This window comes from Cetorhinus maximus, chromosome 29 (assembly GCF_964194155.1).
Source record: "Cetorhinus maximus chromosome 29, sCetMax3.hap1.1, whole genome shotgun sequence".
NCBI classification, from domain to species: Eukaryota; Metazoa; Chordata; class Chondrichthyes; order Lamniformes; family Cetorhinidae; genus Cetorhinus; species Cetorhinus maximus.
In genome coordinates, this window is record NC_135907.1 from 21,830,201 (window position 1) to 21,854,086 (window position 23,886).

At 46.2% G+C, this 23,886-nt stretch overlaps 1 protein-coding gene across 4 annotated transcripts; it reads left to right on the forward strand.

Annotated features, from left to right (window-relative positions):
- Nucleotides 1–269: 269 nt before the first annotated feature.
- Nucleotides 270–22,973, forward strand: fuz (fuzzy planar cell polarity protein). Of its 4 annotated transcripts, none has more exons than XM_078531776.1 (11): nt 270–408; nt 2,374–2,495; nt 6,351–6,435; nt 10,600–10,668; nt 11,361–11,465; nt 12,498–12,701; nt 16,114–16,209; nt 16,864–16,970; nt 19,588–19,667; nt 20,356–20,457; nt 21,910–22,973. In XM_078531776.1, the coding sequence occupies exons 2-11, from the start codon at nt 2,413–2,415 to the stop codon at nt 22,110–22,112; spliced, it is 1,134 nt and encodes a 377-aa protein (XP_078387902.1). In that variant the 5' UTR covers nt 270–408; nt 2,374–2,412; the 3' UTR covers nt 22,113–22,973. The 4 variants fall into 4 exon arrangements, with proteins under 4 accessions (XP_078387902.1, XP_078387901.1, XP_078387903.1 ...); XM_078531775.1 differs by having other exon boundaries at nt 293–412; XM_078531777.1 differs by lacking the exon at nt 270–408 and adding an exon at nt 1,804–1,894.
- Nucleotides 22,974–23,886: the final 913 nt, after the last annotated feature.

The window sequence follows — 23,886 nt, forward strand, 5'->3', positions numbered from 1 at the left end:
TGTTGTCATTTAATCAGGTTTTCGTTTGCTTTGATTGTAATCTGAAGCATATTGCTGCCCTTTTATCAGTGTCCCTGCCTTTTCATTCATTTGACTCCTGGTTGATGGGAAATCCTAATTAGAATTGAGGAGAATGTCACAATCTTGGCAGAGCCGCGCATGCGCGGGAGGCTGCTCGAAAGCGGCGGCGCATGCGCGGGAGGCTGCTCGAAAGAGGCGGCGCATGCGCGGGGGTTTGTTAGGGAGCGGTTGCTAGGCGACGCTGCCGAATCCCGGCATGCCTCGGGAAAGTGAAGGGGGCGGGGGATTGCAACATTGGCTGAACAAGATGGCGGTGTCTGTGCAGCTACTGTGCTTAGCAACCAGCAGTGGGGTCCCTCTGTACTGCAGAAGCAAGGGGGAGAGCAGGCAGGTAACCTCACTCAGGTCTTACGCTTTATGTTTCACTGACTTCTCATTTTTAAATAAACTCTCTTTGCAATTTAAATCAAGGAATGAAATGCTGTGGTTTTGCACTCAGGAACATTAAGGGCCAGTGCCACTCCATCAGCTGTGCAGAGGTCATTGCCATGAAGAAGGAAAGAGACAGGGGAACAAGCTTTCCTTGTCTTTTATAATTAGGGACATGTGGTGCAGCAGCCATCACAGGATGTGGTGCCCATGAGTGCTTCTGCAAAATGCCACCTTATTCCAAACCTGACCACACATCTGGTATTGGTGGTGACTGGCTGGTCATTCCAGTGAATAAAATGTGTTTAAAAGAAAATGCTGGGCCGACTCTTGAGATGGCTGTGGAGGCCAGGTCATTGAGTGAATTTAAGACCGAGATAGGTAGGTTCTTGATTGGTAAGGGGATCAAAGGTTACGGGGAGAATGGGGTTGAGAAAGTTATCAGCCATGATTGAATGGCGGAGCAGACTCGATGGGCCGAATGGCCTGATTTCTACTCCTAGATCTTATGGTCTTATGTGAGCCGTATAGCAAGATTGGCGTCATTGCCCATCCTTGAAAAGGTAGTGGTGAGCTGCCTTCTTGAACTGCTGAGGGCTGTTAGCAAGGGAATTCTCAGTATTTTGGCCCAGCCGTGATGAAGAAATGGCCAGTTATATTTCCTAGTTGGCATGGTGAGAAACTTGCAGGTGGTGGTGTTCCCATACACCTGCTGCCCTTCCCCTTCTAGGTCTTAGAGGTCACAGATTTGCATGGTGCTGTTGAAGAGGCCTTGGCGGGTTGCCACAGTGCATTTTGTAGATGGTATGCACTTCAGCCATGGTACACCAGTGGTAGAAGGAGTGAACGTTTAAGGTGGTTGGGTTGCCAATCAGAAGAAGCACTGCCTAATGCTACTGCAGAGTTGGAAACAATTTCTCCTGTAGGACAGGAGAAGACCATTCAATTGAATAACAGCTGATCTGCATCTTAACTCCATCCATCTGCCTCGGTTCCATACCCCTTAACACCTTTGCCTAACAAATATCTAACAATCTCAGTTTTGAAATTTTCAATTGACAACCTCAATAACTTCTTTGAGGAGAGAATTCCAGATTTCCACCATCTTTTTGCTTTTTAAAAATTTATTTCATGGAATGTGAGTGTCACTGGCTGGGCCAGCATTTATTGCCCATCCCTAATTGCCCTTGAGAAGGTGGTGGTGAGCCATGTTCTTGAACCACTGCAGTGCATGTGGTGTAGGAACACCCATAGTGCTGTCAGGTAGGGAGTTCCAGGATTTTGATCCAGCAACTGTGAAGGAATGGCGATATAGTTCCAAGTCAGGATGGTGTGTGGCTTGGAAGTGAACTTGCTGATGGTGGTGTTCCCATGCATCTGCTGCCCTTGTCTTTCTAGGTGACAAGAGGTCACGGGTTTGGAAGTTGTTATCAAAGGAGCCTTGGTGAGTTGCTGCCGTGCATCGTGCAAATGGTTTACACTGTGCGTCGGTGGTGGATGGGGTGCAGATCAAGTGGGCTGCATTGTCCTGGATGGGGTTCAGCTTCTTGAATGTTATTGGAGCTGCACTCATCCAGGCAAGTGGAGGGTATTCCATCACACTCCTGACTTGTGCCTTGGAGATAGACAGGCTTTGGCGAGTCAGGAGGTGAGTTACTTGTCACGTAATTCCCAGCCTCTGGCCTGCTCTTATGTGAAGAAGCGGTTCCTGATGTCACCATGAAAGACCGAGCTCTAATTTTAAGGATGCACCTCCTTGTTCTGGACTTTGCCACCAGAGGAAATTGTTTGTCTCTCTATTAACCCCACAAATTCCTTTAATGATTTAAACTTTGAGATTGGGTTGGGAGAAACCGGTTCAATGGGCTGAATGGCTTTTCCATGTTCATTACATTCTCAGTAATGTCCCTTTTAATTTTGCAGCTTCCGTTCTCTGTAATTGGCTCTCTGAATGGAGTGCATATGTTTGGGAGTAACCAGGATGTTCTTCTGACCAGCACCTGCACTGGCAACACCAGGGTCTGTTGGAGAGTTTTCCAGGACAGGTGAGATTGAATGAAAGTCCAGGGATCCATGATGGATTTGGCTGCACGTGAGACACTAACTCATGGCCGCATATTGATTTTAAAACAAAAACCAACAATGATTTTCCTCGTAAGCTTTTCATAGGGAGAAAGCGGCTCTGTACGCAGGAGTGACAGGAGCTTGGAGGAGAGAGGATTGAGAGCAAATTTGATAGAGGTGTTCAAAATTCATGAGGGGTCTGGACAGAATATCACAGAATCACAGAGTGCAGAAGAGGCCCTTCGGCCCATCGAGTCTGCACCGACGCGTGAGAAACACCTGACATACCTACCTAATCCCATTTACCAGCACTTGGCCCATAGCCTTGAATGTTATGATGTGCCAAGTGCTCATCCAGGTGCTTTTTAAAGGATGTGAGGCAACCCGCCTCCACTACCCTCCCAGGCAGCGCATTCCAGACCGGGACCACCCTCTGGGTAAAAAAGTTTTTCCTCACGTCCCCCCTAAACCTCCTGCCCCTCACCTTGAACTTATGTCCCCTCATGACTGACCCTTCAACTAAAGAGAACAGCTGCTCCCTATCCACCCTGTCCTTGCCCCTCATAATCTTGTACACCTCGATCAGGTCGCCCCTCAGTCTTCTCTGCTTCAACGAGTAGATGGAGAGAAAATGTCACCATTGGCGGAAGGGTCAAGAACTGGAGGATGCTGATTTGAGATGAATGGCAAAAGAACCAAAAGCAACATGAGGAAAACTCCTTTATACAGTGAGTGGTTAGGATCTGGAATGCAAGGCCTGATAGGGTGGTGGAGGCAGATTCAGTCGTGGTTTTCAAAAGAAAGTTGGATAATAATCTGAAGAGAATAATTTGCAGGGTTACGGGGAAAAAGTGGGAGAGTGGAATAAACTGAGTTGCTCTTGCAGAGAGCCAGCAGGGACACGACGGGCTGAATGGCCTCCTGTGCTGTAACCATTTTATGATTCTAAATTTATCTTTCAAAATATCTTTAGATTTTCCTCTTCTGATCTCTGGATATTTAGTATTTTTGATTGAAATTAAAGAAAAGGATATTTTTGCTGTTACAGGACTACTGGATTAAAAAACCCAACACATTCAGTAAGCGGGTGGGTGGGGAAGCCTTCTGCACAACTACTAGAATTTCCTCTCTACCCCTTCATGTATCACTGAAATACAACAGTCAGAACAAACTACCAGTTGCTGTGGCTGCTCTCCCTCCCTAGATATGCTCGAGAGGTGCATAGAAAAATCCCAATTATGAATAATGGGTAAAAATGAATGCATTTATATAGCACCTATAATGCAGTAATAGGTCCTGGGGCTTTCCCAGGAGTGATTATCAAACAAAATTTGACACTGAGCCATGGAAGGAGATATTAGGACAGGTGACCTAAGCTTGGTCAGAGATGTAAGCTTTAAAGAACATCGTGAAAGGGAGGTGGAGAGGTTTAGGGAGGGATTTCCAGAGCACAGGGCATAGTGCGTATAGAGAACAACCGGAAGGTAAATGCATCATTCCTGCACAGCTCTGAACTCTGGAGACCAGACAGATTCATGCTCTGTTCTGGGTTAGTTTTGCTCAGATAATTTCATAAGAGCATAAGAAATAGGAGTAGGAATAGGCCATTTGGCCCCTTAAGCCTGACCTGCCATTCAATAAGATCATGGCTGATCTGGCCCAGGCCTCAACTCCTCTTTCGTGCCAGCTCCTCATAGCCCTCAGTTCCCCAATATCTTAAAAATCTGTCCACCTCCTTTTCAAATACTTTCAGTAATCTAGGCTCCACAACTCTCTGGGGTAGAGAATTCCAGACATTCACTACCCTCTGAGAGAAGAAATTCCTTCGCATCTCACTTTTAAATGAGTGTCCCCTTATTCTGTAACTATGTCCCCTAGTTCGAGATTCCCCCACTAGTTTTTTTTTTAATTCATTCACAGGATGTGGGCTTCGCTGGCTGGGCTAGCATTTATTGCCCATCCCTAGTTGCCCTTGAGAAGGTGGTAGTGAGCTGCCTTCTTGAACCACTGCAGTCCATCTTCTCAACATCTACCCTGTCAAGCCCCTGTCAGAATCTTGTACGTTTCAATAAGATCACCCCTCATTCTTCTAAACTCTAATAAATAAAGGCCTAACCTGTTTAGCCGTTCTTGACAAGTCAGCCCCTTAATCCCAGGAATCAGAGTATTGAGTCTCTTTTGAACTGCCTCCAATGCCAGTATATCCTTTCTTAAATACCAAAACTGTACACAGTACTCCAGGTGCAGCCTCGCCAACGCCCTGTAAAGTTGTAACAAGACTTCCTTATTTTTAAACTCCAACTCCCTAGTAATACAGGCCAAAATTCCATTTACCTTCTTAATTACTTGCTGCTTCTGCATGCTAACTTTTTATATTTCATGCACAAGAACACCCAGATCCCTCTGTGCTTCACTTCTTTGGAGTCTCTCTCCATTTAAATAACAGTCTGCCTTTTGATTCTTCCTACCAAAGTGCATGACCTCTCACTTTCCTACATTAAACTCCATCTGCCAAGTTTTTGCCCGCTCACTCAGCCAATCTATATATCCTTGCAGATTCCTTATGTCCTCCCGCCTATTTTTGTATCATCAGAAAATTTGGATAAATTACACTCTGCCCTCTCCTCCAAGTCATTAATATAGATAGTAAATAATTGAGGCCCTAGGACTGATCCTTGTAGAAAGTTTCGTCTTTCCAACCAGAAAAAGACCCATTAATCCCAACTCCCTGTCTTCTGTGTGTTAACCAATCCTCAATCCATGCTAATACATTACCCCCCAATACCGTGAACTCCTATCTTGTGCAATAACCTTTTATGTGGCACCTTATCGAATGCCTTCTCGAAATCCAAATACACTACATCTACCGGTTCCTCTTTATCAACTCTGCTTGTTATATCCTCAAAGTAAATTTGTCAAACATGATTTCCCTTTCATAAAACCATGTTGACTCTGATTGTGTTAAGCTTTTCTAAATGTCCTGCTATGTCTTCCTTAATAATAATCTAGCATTTTCCCAACGACAGATGTTTGGCTGACTGGCCTATAGTTTCCTGCTTTTTGTCTCTCCTCCCCTTCTTGAACAGGGGTGTCCCATTAGCGGTTTTCCAATCTGTTGGGACCCCCCCCCCCCCCCAAGAATCCAGTGAGTTCTGGAATATTTCCACCAATGCCTCCACTATCTCTGCAGCCACTTCCTTTAAAACCCTTGGATTCAGGCCATCAGATCCTGGCAACTTGTCTGCCTTTAGTCACATTAGTTTGTCAAATACTTTGTCCCTCATGATAGAGACTGTTACAAGACCTTTCCTCCCATTAGCTCCTTGCTTATCTGAGATCTTTGGGATGTTTATAGCGTCCTCCACCGTGAAGACCGATGCACAATATTGGTTTAAATGTGGGGGCAATGAAACAAATTAAACCCAGGCACCCAAAGTGGGGGGAGTTTGCCCGGAGCTGCCATTACTAACCGCTAACCAGTGACTCCCTGCTGGAACGTGGGGCTGTCCAGTGAACACGGGCCTTGATGCTGACCACAAATAGCTCACTGACATTCATAGTCTAGGCATGCAGGGTGAAGATAGGAAACTTGGATGAGGCACTGAAGGACAGATGGTTCACTGCCTTCAGTGGGGAGAGGGAAGGAAAGAAACATTTGTAAGAATGTCGAAAACTCCAAGAAAGAAATACTGTACTTTTTTGTTTTGCACAATACTTAACGTCTGTGTTCCAGGGACACGTTAGCAGATCCTCAGAAATAGCTGTGCAGGTGCCCAAAAGATATGCCTAAGACCTAGTCCGTACTGTGCTAACAGCTTGTTTCTATGGTTACGCAGCATCACTCTCATCGCCATGACCTCTGAGGAAGATGCAAGTGACCTTTACCTCAGCCGCCTGTTAGACAACGTGTTCAGTGCCATGGTGAGTTCGCAAGTCAAAGTCTTATTTAGATTGGCAGAGTTTTTTTTAAAAGACACCTACATCAGCTGTGACGAACAACGGCAGGCAGGAAAAGGCCTTCTAGCCCATTCGCCCTCTTGGATGTCAGCTTCCCACTGGCCAGATTTGTGTTATGGCCAATAGTGTTATCACTGATGCCAAAGGAAGCTCAGTGTGAAAAATGGAAGAATTGCAGGACTGGTGCTGTTAATGCTGCTCTTGTCAGCCGTGGCTCAGTGGGTAGCGCTCTCACTTCAGAGTCAGAATATTGTGGGTTCAAGACCCAGACCACCAGAGTTATCAGCACAAAAATCCAGCTGATGGTCCCAGCACGAGTACCGCGAGAGTGCTGCACTGTCTAAGGTATTGTTTTTCAGATGAGACATTAAACCAAAGCCCCGTCTGCCGTCTCGAGCGCCTATGAAAGATAACCTGGCACTATTTGGAAGAAGAGCAGGGAAGTTCTCCCCAGTGTCCTGGCCAATGTTTATCCTTCAATGAACATCACTAAAAATCAAATAATCAGGCCATTATCACATTGATGTTTGTGGGACCTTGTTATGTGCAGATTGGCTGTCGCATTTTGTGTATTAAAACAGTGACCACAGTTTAAAATTACTTCAAAGGCTGTAAAACGTTTTGGGACGTCCTGAGGTTATGAAAGGCTGGTTCTTTCTTTCAAGGTTTGGAGAAAAGCAGCTTGTTAGGAATCACCTGCGAGTTCTTTGATGCCAAGAACAGATGTTGAAAGTAGAAGGTGGTCTGATCCACGCCACTAACAATATTCACTTGGAAAAGGTCAAATCCGAACTGAAAATAATATTTGACGTATGGGCTGCTCAGCATGAGGTGTGACTGCAGGGTAATAATTGTATTTCTTGGCCCAGTTCTCCCTCTGATGGTTAGAAGTCTCACCCTTGAGTTCAGAGCCTTGTAGCCTGACCCAGCTTCACAACATAAGAGGGGCAGTGTAATCCAAATGGTTTAAAAGCAAAACGTCACAGATGTTAGCAACCTGAAAAAGAAATAGAAAATGCTGGAAATACTCAAATGGCTAGGCGGTATCTGTGGAGAGAAGAATAAATTTAATGTTTTAGCTCGATAACCTTTAAATCAGAAAAGTTCTGATTATAGCCACCAAGCTGGAACATTAACTCTTTCTGTCTGCACAGATGCAGTCAGATCAGCTGAGTATTTCCATCATTTTGTTTTTTTTTAAATCTAAATGGTATTATTTTGAGTAGGTAAATGAGCAGAGGGACCTGGGGCTGCATATTCTTAACTCCTTGAAGGTGGCAGGGCAGCATAAGAAAATAAGAAATAGGAGCAGGAGTCGGCCATTCAGCCCTTCCAGCTCACTCCGCCAGTCAATGAGATCATGGCTGATCTACTTTAACAGCATTTTCCTGCACTATCTCTGCATCCCTTGATGTTTTTAATATGTAGAAATCTACTGATCTCAGTCTTGAACATACTCAACAACTGAGCCTCCGCAGCCCTCTGGGGTAGAGAATTCCAAAGATTCACCACCCTCTGAGTGAAGAAATTCCTCCTCATCTCTGTCCTAAGTGGCCTGCCCCTTATTCTGAGACTGTGTCGCCTGGTTCTCGAACCACCAGCCAGAGGAAACATCCTTTCTGCGTCTACCCTGTCGCCCTGTAAGAATTTTGAATGTTTGAATGAAATCACCTCTCATCCTTCTAAACTCCAGAGAATAAAGGTCCAGTCTATTTAATCTTTCCTCACAGGACAACCCCTCCATCCCAGGAATTAGTTTGGTGAACTTTTGTTGCACTCCCTCTATGGCAAGTATATCTTTCCTTAGGTAAGGAGACCAAAACTGCACATAATACTCCAGGTGTGGTCTCACCAAGGCTCTATATAATTGCTGTGAGACATCTTTACTCCTATACTGTAATAAAGGCCAACATACCATTTGGCTTCGTAATTGCTTGCTGTACCTGCAAGTTAGCTTTCAGTGACTCATGAACAAGAACACCCAAGTCCCTTTGAAGTTCAACCACTTTCCAGCCTCTCTTAAGAATTTAAGAAATACTGTGTATTTCTGTTTTTCCTACCAAAGTGGATAACCCCACATTTCTCCACGTTTTATTCCATCTGCCTAATTTTTGCCGACTCGCTTAGCCTCTCCAAATCCCATTGAAGCTTCTTTGCCTCCTCCTCACAACTCACACTTCCACCTAGTTTTGTGTCATCTGCAAAATTGGAAATATTACATTTAGCCCTCACATCCAAATCATTGATGATATAGATTGTGAATAGCTGGGGCCCAAGCACTGATCCTAGTGGTCCCCCACTAGTCACTGCCTGCCAACTTGAAAATGACCCATTTATTCCTACTCTCTGTTTTCTGTCTGTTAACTAATCCTCAATCCATGCAAGTATATTCTCCCCAATCCCATGGGCTCTAATTTTGCTTACTAACCTCTTGTGTGGAACCTCATCAAAAGCTTTCTGAAAATTTGAATATACAACATCTACCAGTTCCCCCTTATCTATTCTGCTAGTTGCATCCTCAGAAAACTCCCAACAGGTTTGTTAAACATGATTTCCCTTTCATAAATCCTTGTTGACTCTGCCCAGTCCTACCATTATTTTCCAAGTGTCCCCTTATCACATCTTTTATTATAGATTCTAGCATTTTCCCTACTGATATTAAGCTAACAGGTCTGTGGCTCCCTGTTTTCTCTCTCCCTCCTTTCTTAAATAGTGGGTTTACATTTACTACCTTCCAATTTGCAGGAACCATTGGTAAGGCTAAGAAAACATAAGGGATCCTTGGCTTTTTAAGTAGGGGCTTTGAATATAAAGACGGGGAAGTCATGCTAAACCTTTACAAATCACTGTTTCGGCTTCAGCTGGAGTATTGTTCAGCTGGGCATCATACTTTCGGAAGGATGTCACTGCTCAGTAAAGAGCACAGAGGAAGTTTACCAGGATGGTGCCAGGGATGAGGGACTTCAGGTTTTAAAAAAAAAATTGCTCTTTCATGGGATATGGGCTTCGCTTGAAGGGCAGGGAAGATTAAGCAGAGATTTAACTGAGATGTTTCAAGCTATTAGGATTTTGGTAGAGTAAATAGGGAGAAACTATTTCCTCTGGTGAGTGGGTCAGTAACCAGAAGTCATAGATTTAATTTTGTTTTATTCTTCCATGGGATGTGAGCGTTACTGGCTGGGCCAGCATTTGCTGCTCATCCCTAATTGCCCTTGAGAAAGTGGTGACAAGCCACCGACTTGAACCGCTGCAGTCCATTTGGTGTATGTACACCTAAATGCTGTTAGGAAGGGAATTCCAAGATTTTAACCCAGCTACAATGAAGGAATGGCGATATATTACCAAGTCAAGATGGTGAGTGGCTTGTAGGGGAACTTGTAGGTGGTGGTGTTCCCATGTATCTGCTGTCCTTGTCCTTCTAGGTGGTAGAGATCGCGGGTTTGGAAGGTGCTGTCGAAGAAGCCTTGGTGAGTTGCTGCAGTGCATCCTGTTGATGGTACACACACTGCTGCCACTGTGCGTCAGTGTTGCAGGGACAGATTGTGGATAGGGATGTTACCCCTGGCTGGTGAGCCTAGAACCAGGGCATACATTCTTAGAATTAGGGGCAGGCCCTTTAAGACTGAGATAAAGAGAAATTTCTTCACTCAGAAGGTGGTGAACCTTTGGAATTCTCTACCCCGGAGGTCTCTAGAAGCTCAGTCTCTGAGCATGTTCAAGACAGAATCAATAGATTTCTGGATACTAATGACGTCAAGGGATATGGGAATGGTGTGGAAAAGTGACGTAGAGGTAGATGCCATGATCTGTTTGAATGGCAGAGCAGGCTTGATGGGCCAAATAGCTTACTCCTGCTCCTATGTTCCTACGGATGGGATGCCAATTAAGTGAGCTGCTTTGTCCTGGATGGCGGTCAAGCTTGTTGAGTGTTGTCAAAGCCACACTCATCCACACTTGTGCCTTGTTGATGGTGGACAGGCTTTGGGGAGTCAGGAGGTGAGAGTTACTAGTCGCAGAATTCCCAGTCTCTGTATTGCACTGTCTGAGCTACATTTGTACAGAAAGCTTCTGTCGGACAAAGCCGACTGGCTTTGATAGACTTTAACCTTGTGCTCCTGATTTCGCAAGGTGCTGGTGGTTGGTTTGGACGATCTGGTGAACCTCAAGAATGTGGAGCGATTGAAGCGGGAACTCCGGGTGAGTGAGACTGTGGAACCATGAGGCATGTTGTTTGGTGTCAGCCATGGCTCAGTGGAAGTCAGAAGGTTGCAGGTTCAAGGCAGTGTAGACTAACACACCAGTGCTGCACTGTCAGATGCGCCCCTGGATGAGAGGTTAAATCAAGACCCTGTCTGCCTCTCAAGTGGATGTTAAAGGTCTTGTGGCACTAATTCAAAGAACAGGGGAGTTCTCCCTAGTGTCCTGTCCAATGATTATTCCCCCAGTCAACTTTGCTAAAATATTCATTTATCACAGTGCTGTTTGTAGGACCTTGCTGTGGGTTAGCCAGGGTTCCAGCTCCTGAATACTTTTCTTTAACTCAAGAGGTTCACACACAATAAGAGGATGGCTAGTGGTACAGCAGAGATATATGATTCCCAATTACCAATTAGTCAGAATGGGGTCACATGGTTCTGGCAGTTCAATCAGATGACTGTAATACATTTTCTCGGCAACATTAAATTCAGCTAATTGAAGGAATGTACTTCCGACCGACCAAGCGGATTGCCCGAAGGCAGTGCAGTTTAAACTTAATATTTCTAATTCTAGATTCTTATAATGTCTGTCTGCAATCTGTTGGCATCTGTGTTAATGCTGGTGAAAATACTTTGACTGGGTTCCTTTTGTTGTGCATATCTGAGCTGAGAATTCCTTTGCTATTTTCCTAGGCCTGTTACAAGCTGATTGACAGTTTCTTGACTGCCTCGGATTGGATCGGAGACCTGACACAGTGTGTGGATTGTGTGGTGTCTCCAGACTCTGACATACTACAGGTTAGTGAGGCATGTTGTTTGGTGTCAGCCATGGCTCAGTGGGAGTCAGAAGGTTGCAGGTTCAAGGCAATGTAGACTAACACACCTAGTGCTGCACTGTCAGATGTGCCCCCTGGATGAGAGGTTAAATCAAGGCCCTGTTTGCCCTCTCAAGTGGATATTAAAGGTCTTGTGGCCCTAATTCAAAGAACAGGGGGAGTTCTCCCTAGTGTCCTGTCCAATGATTATCCTCCAGTCTGACAGAACCCTGCTTGCTGACATAATGGAAGACTGCTGCACCCAGACTGATGCGAATCACCTTGATCGCTCAGTTTTGATAAGTTCACCCATAACTTAAATTTCTAACAAACATTATTTGCGCAGGGATTTCTCAGAACACTTTACAGGAGTAAAACGCAGGTGGGCTGAAGCACAGATGAAGAATAGTGGAGAGTGGAACTTTCCTTAGCTGCTCTTTAGGGTTCGTTGTCAGTATCAAACTCTCGCAGCTCAGTTACAGCATGAGTTACAAGCAGAGTAAAAATCCCCCTACACTGTCCTATCAAACACTCCCAGCTTAGTTGAAATATGGACTGTGTAGCTCTCTTTATTGTCCCATCAAGCATGTCAAGATAAACAAAGGCAGGTGTTCAATGAACAGTAAAAGTTTCCCTTTACACTGAACCCCACTCAACAATGACCTTTAACTGCAATTTGTGAAGAGGAGTCCTTAATGTGTCATTCATTGTTTCAGTGAGATGGATATGATTATTGGGAGCCAGGGTTTTAGGAGGGAAACTTGCCAGGAAACTAAGTGAGACCCAAACTTATGTAGCTCCTTACAAGTGTCAAAGAAATTTCATCTGTTCAGCCTGTCTTGAATTCAAAACCACCAGGTCTCCACAATGAAAAATGATAAAGAGCACCCTGCACAATCAGCTGGGCAGTATCTTTGCGCTCTGAGCCGTAACATGGCCTTGGCTATTAGGCCTTTCAAGCAGATTGTATGCTATTCTAAATGTAAAAGTGGCTCTTGCCTTTCGTCTGCTACAGGAGGCACTGGATGTATTTGTTGCTGCTGCTGCTGCTGAGAGTAACTTTGGGTGCCTCATGGTCATGGGCAAAGTCGTTGTGGCAACAGAGAAGTGGTGGCGGCTCGCAGCCCAGGAGGTAATGTTGTTGGCATGGCTGGTGGGATCCCTGGCACCCAGCTCATCGCGTGATTACCCCATCTATCTGCCACATGGCAGCCCTACGGTGAGTAACCAACCATCTGTCTGTTGGGTTTTTCACTTCCTGTCTACAAACCTTTACCCCAGTTGTCACGGTGTTTGGTCACGTTTTACTGTCAACATTTACCATTGTAAATTGGCATGTCAGCGTTTCCGGCTTAACTTTTGTAATGGAGTGCAGGCTCTGGCCATTGGATGGAGGCAATTTGCTCAACTTTGTGGCCATCTTAAATGGAAAACTACTTACGTTGATCAGCACATTTGCTAATACTTCTTTATAAATCCCTATATCATATTTGAGCAAGCATGCTTTTACCTTAAGAATGTTCTTTTTATATGGGATAAAATTGGGCGCAAGCGATCCTGTAGAGTGAGTGTCAGCAGATTATTCACGGTGTAATGTATTGGAGTACAGTGAAATTTAAAGTGATGGGCAGAAAGATTAGAAGGGAGGTGAGGAAAAATGTTTTCATGCAGGGGGTGGTGAGGGTCTGAAACTCTCTGCCTGAAAGGGTAGTAGAGGCAGAAACCCTCAACTCATGTAAAAGGCGTCTGCATATGGGATGTGGGCGCCGCTGGCTAGGCCAGCATTTATTGCCCATTCCTTAATGCCCTCGTTCAGAGGGCATTTAAGAGTCAACCACGTTGCTGCGGGTCTGGAGTCACATGTAGGCCAGACCAGGTAAGAATGGCAGATTTCCTTCCCTAAAGGACATTAGTGAACCAGATGGATTTTTACAACAATTGACAATAGTTTCATGATCATCATCAGACTTTTAATTCCAGATTTTTATTTAATTCAAATTTCACCATCTGCCGTGGTGGGATTCGAACCCAGGACCCCAGAGCAGTACTCTGGGTCTCTGGAATATTAGTCCGGTGACAAAACCACTATGCCACCGCCTTCACCTCAAGTGCCATGACCTGCAGGGCTACGGACCAAATGCTGGAAAATGGGATTTGGCTGAGTGGCTTGTTTATCGGCCAGCGCAGACACGATGGGCCAAGTGGCCACTTTCTGAGCCATTAACCTTCTATGATCCTAAAGGGAACCTGCACCACCTCCTCCACCCAGTCCAGTCTCCACAAGATTCTAGTGGTCATGTTGCACGGTTGCCTGTTTGAAGAGGCCTAGCAAGCTGACTATTCAGGGCAATGAGGAATAGGCCTTGCAGTGTCAACCACAAATTAATAAAGTACGTTTGCACTTTGCAGTGAGGAATCATTTGATGGCAGTCAGGCACCCAGAGAATAGCTGAGCTTGTTGCGGCTGCTTGCATCGTGCCCACTTGGTGCCCCTGGCTGCCATCAGCTCGCTTGGCACAAATTGGGATTCCAGCCTAAGAGATTCTGCTCATTAATATTCATTTATTCTATCGGGAAGTTTGTATTTTGCATGAGGAGCATTTATCATTTGTTCCATTTCACAGGGGGGCCCGTGCACAGGCATTTAATCGCTGTTGGTTTGTGCAAACAACATTTCAGTAATGGATAATCGTTTTTCGGGTTGCCTCATTAAGGAGTTTGCAATGTTTCAAATTATCACTGTGTACCACAACTCTGTTAAGGGAAGAGCATGTCTTGAAAGATAATTTGCCAGGTTTGTAAACTGGTACAAGACCACAGACTTGGACTGGGGTTAATCATTTCCCCTCTTGCTTTGGTTTTTCTGACCTGCTGCCGTAAAGATGTTGGCTTTTGTTGGGGTACAGTTCTGTACTTACCATGCACCCCACCAGCACCTCCCCTAAATGGCATTCTTCACATGCAAGCCTTGATTGTGAATGTTGGCCGGCTGTTTAACTGTGAAGACATCACTATTGAAGACTAAATGCCTTTTCTCAAACCCTCCAGGACAGGGCATTAGGACCTGATTGTGCAGAGTAGCCCGATACTCTGGAGTTTAAAAGAATGAGGGCTGATCTCATTGCAAGGTATAAAATTCTGTGAGGGCTTGATTGGTTGGTGCTGAGAGGCTATTTCCCCTGGCTGGAGAATCTAGAACACAGGGTTACAGTCTCAGCTTGAGGGGTCGGCCATTTAGCACTGAGTAGAGAAGCAATTCCTTTACTCAGAGGGTTGTGAATCTTTGGAATTCTCTGCCACAGAGAGCTGTGGATGTTTAGTCAATAAATGTATTCAAGACAGTGTTCGGTAGATTTTTGAGCATTAAGGGATATGGTGGTTAGATGGGAAAGTGGACTTGAGGTCGAATATCAGCCATAATCTGATTGAATGGGCGTGCAGGCTCAAAGAGTCAAAAGGCCTACTTGCGTTTTTGTTTTTGAACCCCTTCAGTAAGATTTTTGGATTTGGGACCACAAATACCTAAATAGGCAGCTGACTGATGGTTTATTGAGTTTATGAAGAAACAACAGTTTAGTTATGATACATTAACTAATTAGACAGAAAAGGTATACGGCCTGTAACAGTCGAGGTTTACTGGTTCCAGGTGGCAGACAAGTAGTCGACACAGAATGTGTTGATCTCACCATCCTCCTCCCCCTCATCCATCTTAAGGCAGCTACCAACGAGTACTGCAACCTTCTCACCGCCTCGGGCCCCTCAGCAGGACTTGTCCGGCACCTCCGCCTGACCTCAGCCCAGTACCTTAGCAGCCCCTACCACCAGTATGACACCAATCTATGTACCCGTTTTTGACACTGGTAAAGCTACCAGCCCCCCCAATCGCCAATCTAACTATTCCGACCAATGAGCACAGGACAGGTACTCAAAACGTCAGGGTGGTTACCACCCCCTGCTTGTGCATTACCCTGCTCAAGGTCAGTTTCAGTTTACATCACGTTGAGGATTATATCTTGGTCTTTTCTAAACACTTGGGAGATAAGGCGGTGCACAGGGCACCATCTAACAACTCAGGAATGTCAACATGACAGCCTAAAATAAGATTGTTTAGAGGTCAAAGTGTTTAGAAATCCTTTTTCCAGGAAGAAAATCAATGTTGCTTAGCTAATCCCGAAAAAGTGCAGAAAATACCCGCTTATTAAATGCCCCGATTTCTTAAACTTCTAGTTCAGGTGCTGAAACTAATTGTAGAACATAGAACTTTGTCCGAGATCTAATTCTTCCCGATTTAAAATCAACCTTTCGTTTAGTTTGAATAAAACTACCTTCATTGCTAAAAAGAAAGCAGAATACTAAGGATGGTGGAAATCTGAAATAAAAACAAAAGGGGAACTGTTGGAAATGCTCAGCAGGTCAGGCAATATCTCTGGAGTGGTCGCCCTGAACCTTTAACTCGGTTTCCCTCTCGATGGATGCTGCCTGTTTCAGCAGTTTCTGTTTTCATATTAGTTGCTAGTTGCTATCTCTCTCCATCGGATAATGATGGTCGCTGATATTACCGAGCTTGTGTTTCTTGAGGTATGGGGAACAGAATCATTAAGCACTGTACCCCTCCTGGTCTCTTATTCCAGGTGCCCCACAGGCTGCTGACCTTTCAGTTGGTCCCTGGAGTGGAAGTGTGCCTGCTGTGTGGACCAACCCCCTCTTTGCAGCAAGTTCAGACTGAGGTGAGTTAACTTTCCTCCCATCTTTGTGCCTGTTGTTGTTCATGTGTCCATTCTAGCAGTAGGTGCAGAACAAGATGGACATGAGGCTTGGCTGTTTTGGAAGGCAGCACACCTGATCCCCCTTGACAATCCTCTGCACATTTGATTCAGGAGGTTATCAGACAGTGATCAAGGGCATGAGTCCTGTGCAACTTTTATTTTTTTTCCCCTCCCCATCTCAGTCTCTGTCTGCCTTGTTCTGCTCCCTTATCACCCACTGTGTCTCATTCCCACTCCCCCCCGTGTCTCTCTCCCTCCTTCACAAGGCGCGTCTCAGTGCCCCAGCTACTGGTTGAAATTTAACTCTGCACCGTTCAAAGTTCGAGGGGGAAAACCTGAGGAATAAACTGCGGTGACCTCATTGATTATCATTCACTTTACTCCCATTTCAATTCATCAGTCTCTGAGCTGTAATTTATTCTGTCTTTTTGCTAATCATTTGCAAATGTTTAAAGGAGTTGTCAGCTATTTAGTTAAAATTGTGTCTAGTGAAAGTGATTGGAAAGGCAGTTAGTCCCTTGGTCTTGTAGATTTGGAAGGGTTATACGCATATTTCACTTGTTTTTTAAACGGTGCGCTTTCTTAACAAGATTTGGATTTGTTTTATTCACCCAGTTAGTTGAAAGATTCTGGAGCCCGCTACTGGAACCATTAAAGACCTGTCTCAGGGTACATCGACGTTCCTTCTCGGCCAGCGTTCCCTTACACCCGAGCATCCTTGGGTAAGTTTTGCAAAACCAAATCAGCTCATCAGCCTCCTACAGTTCACAAGCCATGTGGAAGACACAGACACTTCATCTTGTCATGCATTCTCTAATCTCATCTCTCCAAGACCAGTTTAGAATTACCGTTTTTTTTAGCTTTAATCCGGATGTCCCCATCCTCCAGGCCATATACGGTCTGCCCAGTTCTAGTCCGTCACCGATTGGCATTCTTATCTCTTCTGATCTCGAGGTCATCTCCCAGTTCATTTCCATTACAAATGCAAGAAACTTGGGTTCCTTAATCTACCCAAGCACCAGTTTGGTTAAAAACATTGCAAAATGTGAACTTCTCCAAGGCTTGAAAACCGTTCCCATAGGTGGATGCATTAAAAAAGAACATTGATTGATTTTCCCTTCTCCCCCTCTCTCTCTCCTCCCCATCCCTCTCTCCTTTCCCCCCTCCCCTCTCCCTCACCTTCTCCCCTGCCAACCCTCTCTCCTCCCCTTCCACCCCTCCCGCTACCCCCCTCCACCCCTCCCTCTCCCCCCTCCATCCCTCCCTCTTCCCCCTCCACCCCTCCCTCTTCCCCCTCCACCCCTCCCTCTTCCCCCTCCACCCCTCCCTCTTCCCCCCTCCGCTCCTCCCTCTCTCCTCCCCTTCCACCCCTCCCTCTCTCCCCTCCACCCCTCCCTCTCCCCCCTCCGCCCCTCCCTCTCTTCTCCCCTTCCACCCCTCCCTCTCTCTCCCCCTCCACCCCTCCCTCTCCCCCCTCCGCCCCTCCCTCTCCCCCCCTCCGCCCCTCCCTCTCCCCCCATCCGCCCCTCCCTCTCCCCCCTCCGCCCCTCCCTCTCCCCCCTCCGCCCCTCCCTCTCCCCCCCTCCGCCCCTCCCTCTCCCCCCCTCCGCCCCTCCCTCTCCCCCCCCTCCCTCTCTCCTCCCCTTCCACCCCTCCCTCCCTCCTCCCCTTCCGCCCCTCCCTCTCTCTTCCCCTTCCGCCCCTCCCTCTCTCCTCCCCTTCCACCCCTCCCTCCCTCCCCCCCTTCCGCCCCTCCCTCTCTCCTCCCCCTCCGCCCCTCCCTCTCTCCTCCCCCTCCGCCCCTCCCTCTCTCCTCCCCCTCCGCCCCCCCTCTCTCCTCCCCTTCCACCCCTCCCTCTCTCACCCCCTCCCTCCTCCGCCCCTCCCTCTCCCCCCTCCGCCCCTCCCTCTCCCCCTCCGCCCCTCCCTCTCCCCCTCCGCCCCTCCCTCTCTCCTCCCCTTCCACCCCTCCCTCTCTCCTCCCCTTCCACCCCACTCTCTCTCCTCCCCTTCCGCCCTCCCTCTCTCCTCCCCTTCCGCCCCGCCCTCTCTCCTCCCCTTCTGCCCCTCCCTCTCTCCTCCCCTTCCACCCCTCCCTCTCTCCCCCCCTTCCGCCCCTCCCTCTCTCCTCCCCTTCCGCCCCTCCCTCTCTCCTCCCCTTCCGCCCCTCCCTCTCTCCCCCCCTTCCGCCCCTCCCTCTCTCCTCCCCTTCCACCCCTCCCTCTCTCCTCCCCTTCCACCCCTCCCTCTCTCCTCCCCTTCCGCCCCTCCCCTTCTCCTCCCAATCCAAAAATCCTTTATTAACGCAGAATGCTGCATAAGCATGTGTATTTTCCATAGAAAGCCTTAAACGCCTTAGGTAAGATGTCTGCTGGTGTTATTTGACAGTAGATTTGACGACAGCGAATGCATTTAAAATCAGATGACTGAGGAAGGTTCTGTGTCTGTGCCATGAAAATAAATACTGTGTCGTCCTGTCCTTTTGAGATTTTATATGGAGTTTTGGGGTTGATAGAGGGAGGTTCAGTATCTGCAGTGGCTCAGTGGAAGAACTATCTCCTCAATCAGAAGGGGGTGGATTCAAGTCCCACTCCGGAGGTTTGAGCACAAATATGCAGGCTGACGGTCAGTGCAGTAGAGAAACTGCTCACTGTCAGAGGTGCCATGTTTTAGAAGAGATGTTAAACCGAGGCTCTGCCTGCTTTCTCAGGTAAACTCAGATCCAATGCCACTATTTTGATGAGCCCTGGCCAATATTTATCCCTCAAACATCATCACGCAAAAAAAGAAACACATTATCTGGTCATTATCACACTACTTTTTGTGAGAGCTTGCTGTGCACAAATTGGCTGCCTTGCTTCCTTCATTACAACAGTGACCACACTTCAAAAGTGCTTCATTTTCTTTGTTGGATTTTATGTGGGGGTGAAAGTGTGAGTGACAGAAGGGGATTCTGTCTGGTTTGAATGAAAGAGAAGGAATTTGGGTGCATTGGATTTCAGTATAGTGGGAGCAATGAATTCTGTCCATTGGGAGTAGCATTTATTCCCAATATGTAGATCGAAGCTGAGACACTTAATCCTGATCCAGATGGTAAATATCGTTAATCATTGAATGTTTGAGCCTGGTGTCCCTCTCTGGAGGTGGCAGCTTCTGTGTTTTTTTTTATTTGCTGAATGTGTGATTTAACTGGGCTTGGGGACTGAGGTTTGCTAATTGTTTACAGAAACACCAATCCAAGCAATAACTAACAATTCTCGGCAAAGACATTAACACTTATCCACAGTCAGCGGTTTCGCCTTGGCTGTTACTTTCTCGTCTCTTGTGTTTTTCTTCCAGTCTTCTGTTAATAAACAGAGAACAGAACAAGAATTTGTTCACGCTGCAGCCTCATGCCGTTGATCACAGTCAACAGCAAGGTAAGCACATTGTCGAGCCATTGTTACTGTCACTTTTAACATTGTCAATGTCCTATTGGTAGCAGCATGTGGTACTTCTCTGCCTCGTTCTCAATGTAAAGATGAACCTACCACAGCTGGTAGTATCCAAGACTTGATTTTCATATTCCCCAGGAATAGGTAGAGAAAAAAGATGTGGCTTACTCCTGTCCCCCATGTCGGTCCCTGTCCCAAATCCTTAGTCTCCCCTATCTAGATAGACAAGGCCAGCAGATTTCATGGGAACACCATCACCTCCAAGTCCCCCTCCCAAGTTGCACAACGCCCTGAAGTGGAAAATATCAGTCGTTCCTTCACTGTCGCTGGGTCAAAATCCTGGAACTCCCTGTAGGTGTACCTACACCACATGGACTGCAGCGGCTGAAGAAGGCAGCTCACCACCACCTTATCAAGGGCAGCGAATGATGGGGAGTGAATGTCAGCCTCCTTTCGGTGCTGCAAAGCCTTTGGTTGTGTAGTCACTCTCCGAGCCTCAGCTCTATTTCATTTCGCGTCTTTGTTGACTGTTTGCCTTTCGTGTTGCTCCTTCCAAAACCGCCCCCGCTCCCCGAATTGGTTGGACGGCAAGCACGATGTTGGAAAGCTGCTTTCTCGTGATTTGCCAGGAAAGGTGTTAATTGTGATGTTTATTTTAATGAAATTGTTACAGGAGCAGTACTTCCTCCTGAGAGACGCAGATCAGTTCTCCGACTGTTTTATACCCTAGCTGTCTCTTCATATTTTCCAGCAGATTCAACTGAATTCAAGCCTGGTAAGTGAAAATAATTAAAGCGCATGATAATTCATAGATTAACTCTTTCTTTCCTGCCCGCACTCCACCACTCCCCCCCCCACCCCACCCCCCACCCCCCCGCCCGCCCGCCTCCGGAAAACATGGACTCCTTCCCTTCAGCATTCTTTGGCTTTTTGATTTGTTTCCTGGATGTTAGTTGCAAGCTTTCTTTTCTGTTTCTTTTTGATTTCTGATACAGGTTTCAGTTCAGTCTCATCTTGCATAATTCTCTGTCCTTCCTTCGACACTTTTTGGAGTATTTTCCTGATCAGTTGCCGCCTCTTGAGGCATTTCATTTTCCACTTCCTTTTGCAGGGACAGTAACAGCGCTTTTCCTCTCCTCCCCTCCCCTTCTGTCCCTCTGATCAGGAATTGAGCTCTTTAAGCCTTTGGAGAACAGACGGAATCAAACATGCTTCTGTTAAAAACTTTGATTATTTTTTAATTGTCGAGGGAATAGTTTTCTTCCCTGTGTGAAATGCTTGCTGAAGATACACAGTGTTTATATACTCCCCTTCCAGCCAGGGGCTGGACAAATGAGCCACATCAAATTTATTTTTCTGGCCTTGTAATTTTTTTGACATTCCTCTTCAATGTTTCACTTTTCTTTGACTGCGTTTTCCTTTTGAAAATGGTGATCTATTCCCCCCCACCACTTCAGTGAAACCCGGGATGTTTTGCTGTGTTAAAGACACTTGTACCAGTAAAAAGTGTGGTATTATTTGTGTTACATGGATTCTACAGCACCGCAACAGGCCATTCAGCCCTGCTGGCCCATGTTGGTGTTTACACTCCACATGAGCCTCTTCCTAATCCCATCAACACATTCTTCTGTTCCTCTCTCCCTGATGTTTATCCAGCTTCCCCTTAAATGTTATTCAACTTAGCCACTGCCTGTGGTAGTGAGTTCCACTTTCTCACCACTGTCTGGGTAAAGTAGTTTCTCTTGAATTCCTGATTGGATTTATTAGCAACTTTTCTATTTATGACCTGATTTTAGACAGGTGGAAAAATTTTGTCAACATCTACCCTAGCAAACCCTTTCATTATCTTCAAGATCTCTATCAGACCCATCCCTCAATTTTCTCTTTTCTAGAGAAAAGAAACACAGCCTGTTCAATCTCTCCTGATAGATATATCCTCTCAGTTCTGGTTTTGTCCTTGTGAATTCTTTTTGCACCTTTGCCAGTGCCTCGATATCCTTATTATAACCTGGAAACCAGAATTGCCAACAGTACATCATGTGTTCTGACCAAGGCTTGAAACAAATTTAATCTTCTCTGCTTTTCAGTCCTATTGCTCTAGAAACGAACCCTACCATTGACCATTTTTTAAATGGCCTTTCTTAACCCTTTTCCCTGCTTATACTGATGTGTATAGCTGAGCCCTTTATGCAACTCAGACTCTTATTGTCCAATCTTCTCATCTCAGTGTCTCTCCATGAGGAATTCCACACCGGCTTCACCCATTCCCCAGCAGAATGCTACGTTGTCGCTGACGACCACAAGTGCTATGCCATCCAGACCCAGCAGTACCAGCTCTTCTTAACCTTCACACCAAATGCCCCCACTTTTGCCCTGCGGAGCATCGCAACCAAAACGTTTAACCTGCTGACGAAGGAAGTTCCTTTCTGAGCGGCATGAGTCTGAGCTCTGGGTGTTTGGAGTGAAGCAGCTGCCACATTACCTGGCATCAACCAAGTGGACCATCTGCCCTAAATGTGCTGTCTCTGGGAGGGTGATGAGGACAGAGAGCAGCCCAGATGGTCAACCCTCCCTGTTCCTTGTACTGGAAAAGAGAAGGCCACTGCCTCCCTTGTTGATAATTGTGGGGAAACGCTGGATGTGGAAACAGCTACCGTGGTCACTTGCATAACAGTGATTGCGATTCAGCCTATGTTGTGGAGTAACAGTTTGGAAAGACCATGAGGAACTTCTGTAAGTGAAACTACTTTCATCATTGTGAGGTCTAGATTAGCAAAGGAAAGACAAGGGGTGTGGGCTAGAGGGGGTGCAAAATAACTGCCCCTTCACCATTGCCGCCTTGTCAGATGGGAGCTCCCATTCACCGACCATGGATGCAGGAGATTGGAACCTGATGTGAAGAAGTTGATGCTGGGACCATCCTGGAAGAAAAAGGAATTGTCACTACAGGAATACTTCAACTGTGGAAGATGAGGAAGAAAAGTTAAAGTGGCTATCAGATGTTTGTTAAACTCCAGCCAGCATTTTATCCATGAACTGACTGTAGAATCCCCATAGCAGAACCACCACAGAGGGAAGCTGTATTCTGAATGTCAGAGCAATTAAAAGCTGTGTCTTGGTGGGCCTCGCACAACAATAGACCCCTGGCCCCACACACCTGGAAGTGGCAGTCGGTGCCCAGTCGAGGTGACCTCAATCTGCACGATGTGCAGCAATGTCTGCTGAGGCAAAATATCCTCAAGGCCCTCACAGCTCTGGACCACGTGAGATGGCAGAGGGGAAGCTAATGGCAGTGGAATCTTAGACAAAGAAGGTGGAGAACTTTGTTTAAAGAAAAGCTTTTAAGTGGCGGGGTGATTCTCACCCATGTATATTAGACAAATTCTCTTGTGTGTGTATTTTTTGAGTGCACTTACAATGAAGTCTTAATTAAATGGCCTCATAAATTCTGATTTTTAAAAAATATTGTTCTGTATTCATGGTCCCTCAATAAGATCCCAAGAGAGGTCACTCCTGTGATGAACAATACATAGTCCATCAATTCTAATAAATGAGCAGTATACTGCAGGACTAGGTTGCAGAGTTGGAAGTTTATAGCCAGCTTCAGACTCCAATTCACTAACTGGCAATGTCTTATTGGCCATGGTCCTCATGGAACCAGCATTGTAACTATAAGTCCTTTCTTTATTGAATTCCCGCTGACTCCGACACAGCATCAAACCATCGATGGGTGGATTTTCCGAGTTCTTACTTTTCATTCTGGTAGAGGTCGGAAAAATCACACTGATCAACTATCAAAGTTCCCTCTACACTGTCCCCATCAAACAGTCCCAGGGCTGGTACAACACAGGGTTAGATACAGAGTAAAGCTCTCTCTGCAATGTACTCATCAGACACTCCCAGAAACTCCCTCACACCGCTGTCTGAGGCCCCTCCCTGTGCCTCATTGGACTGTGACTCATAACACCAGTTACCATCTGAAACTAATCTTTCTTGGGATTTGGCACTAAAATTAGTGTGTGTGTGTGGAACTGAGGACTCTGCTCTCCTATGGTATTGCATCACTGCAGTCTCATAAGCAGGGTAGAGAAATGGCCACAAGGGCTGTGGGTACAAAAACAATAACCGATTCAAGGCAGGTAGCTGCCAGCTCTTAATACAATTTACAATTACCTTCCTTTAAGGTCATCGCATTAATCAATAC

What these genes read in the sequence shown, in the direction of transcription:
- fuz (XM_078531775.1), top strand. Translation starts at nt 329, where the DNA reads ATGGCGGTGTCTGTGCAGCTACTGTGCTTAGCAACCAGCAGTGGGGTC. An exon ending in GATTGAAGCGGGAACTCCGG is followed by an intron (nt 10,669 to 11,360) that starts GTGAGTGAGACT and finishes CTATTTTCCTAG; the next exon opens with GCCTGTTACAAGCTGATTGA. An exon ending in CAGACTCTGACATACTACAG is followed by an intron (nt 11,466 to 12,497) that starts GTTAGTGAGGCA and finishes CGTCTGCTACAG; the next exon opens with GAGGCACTGGATGTATTTGT.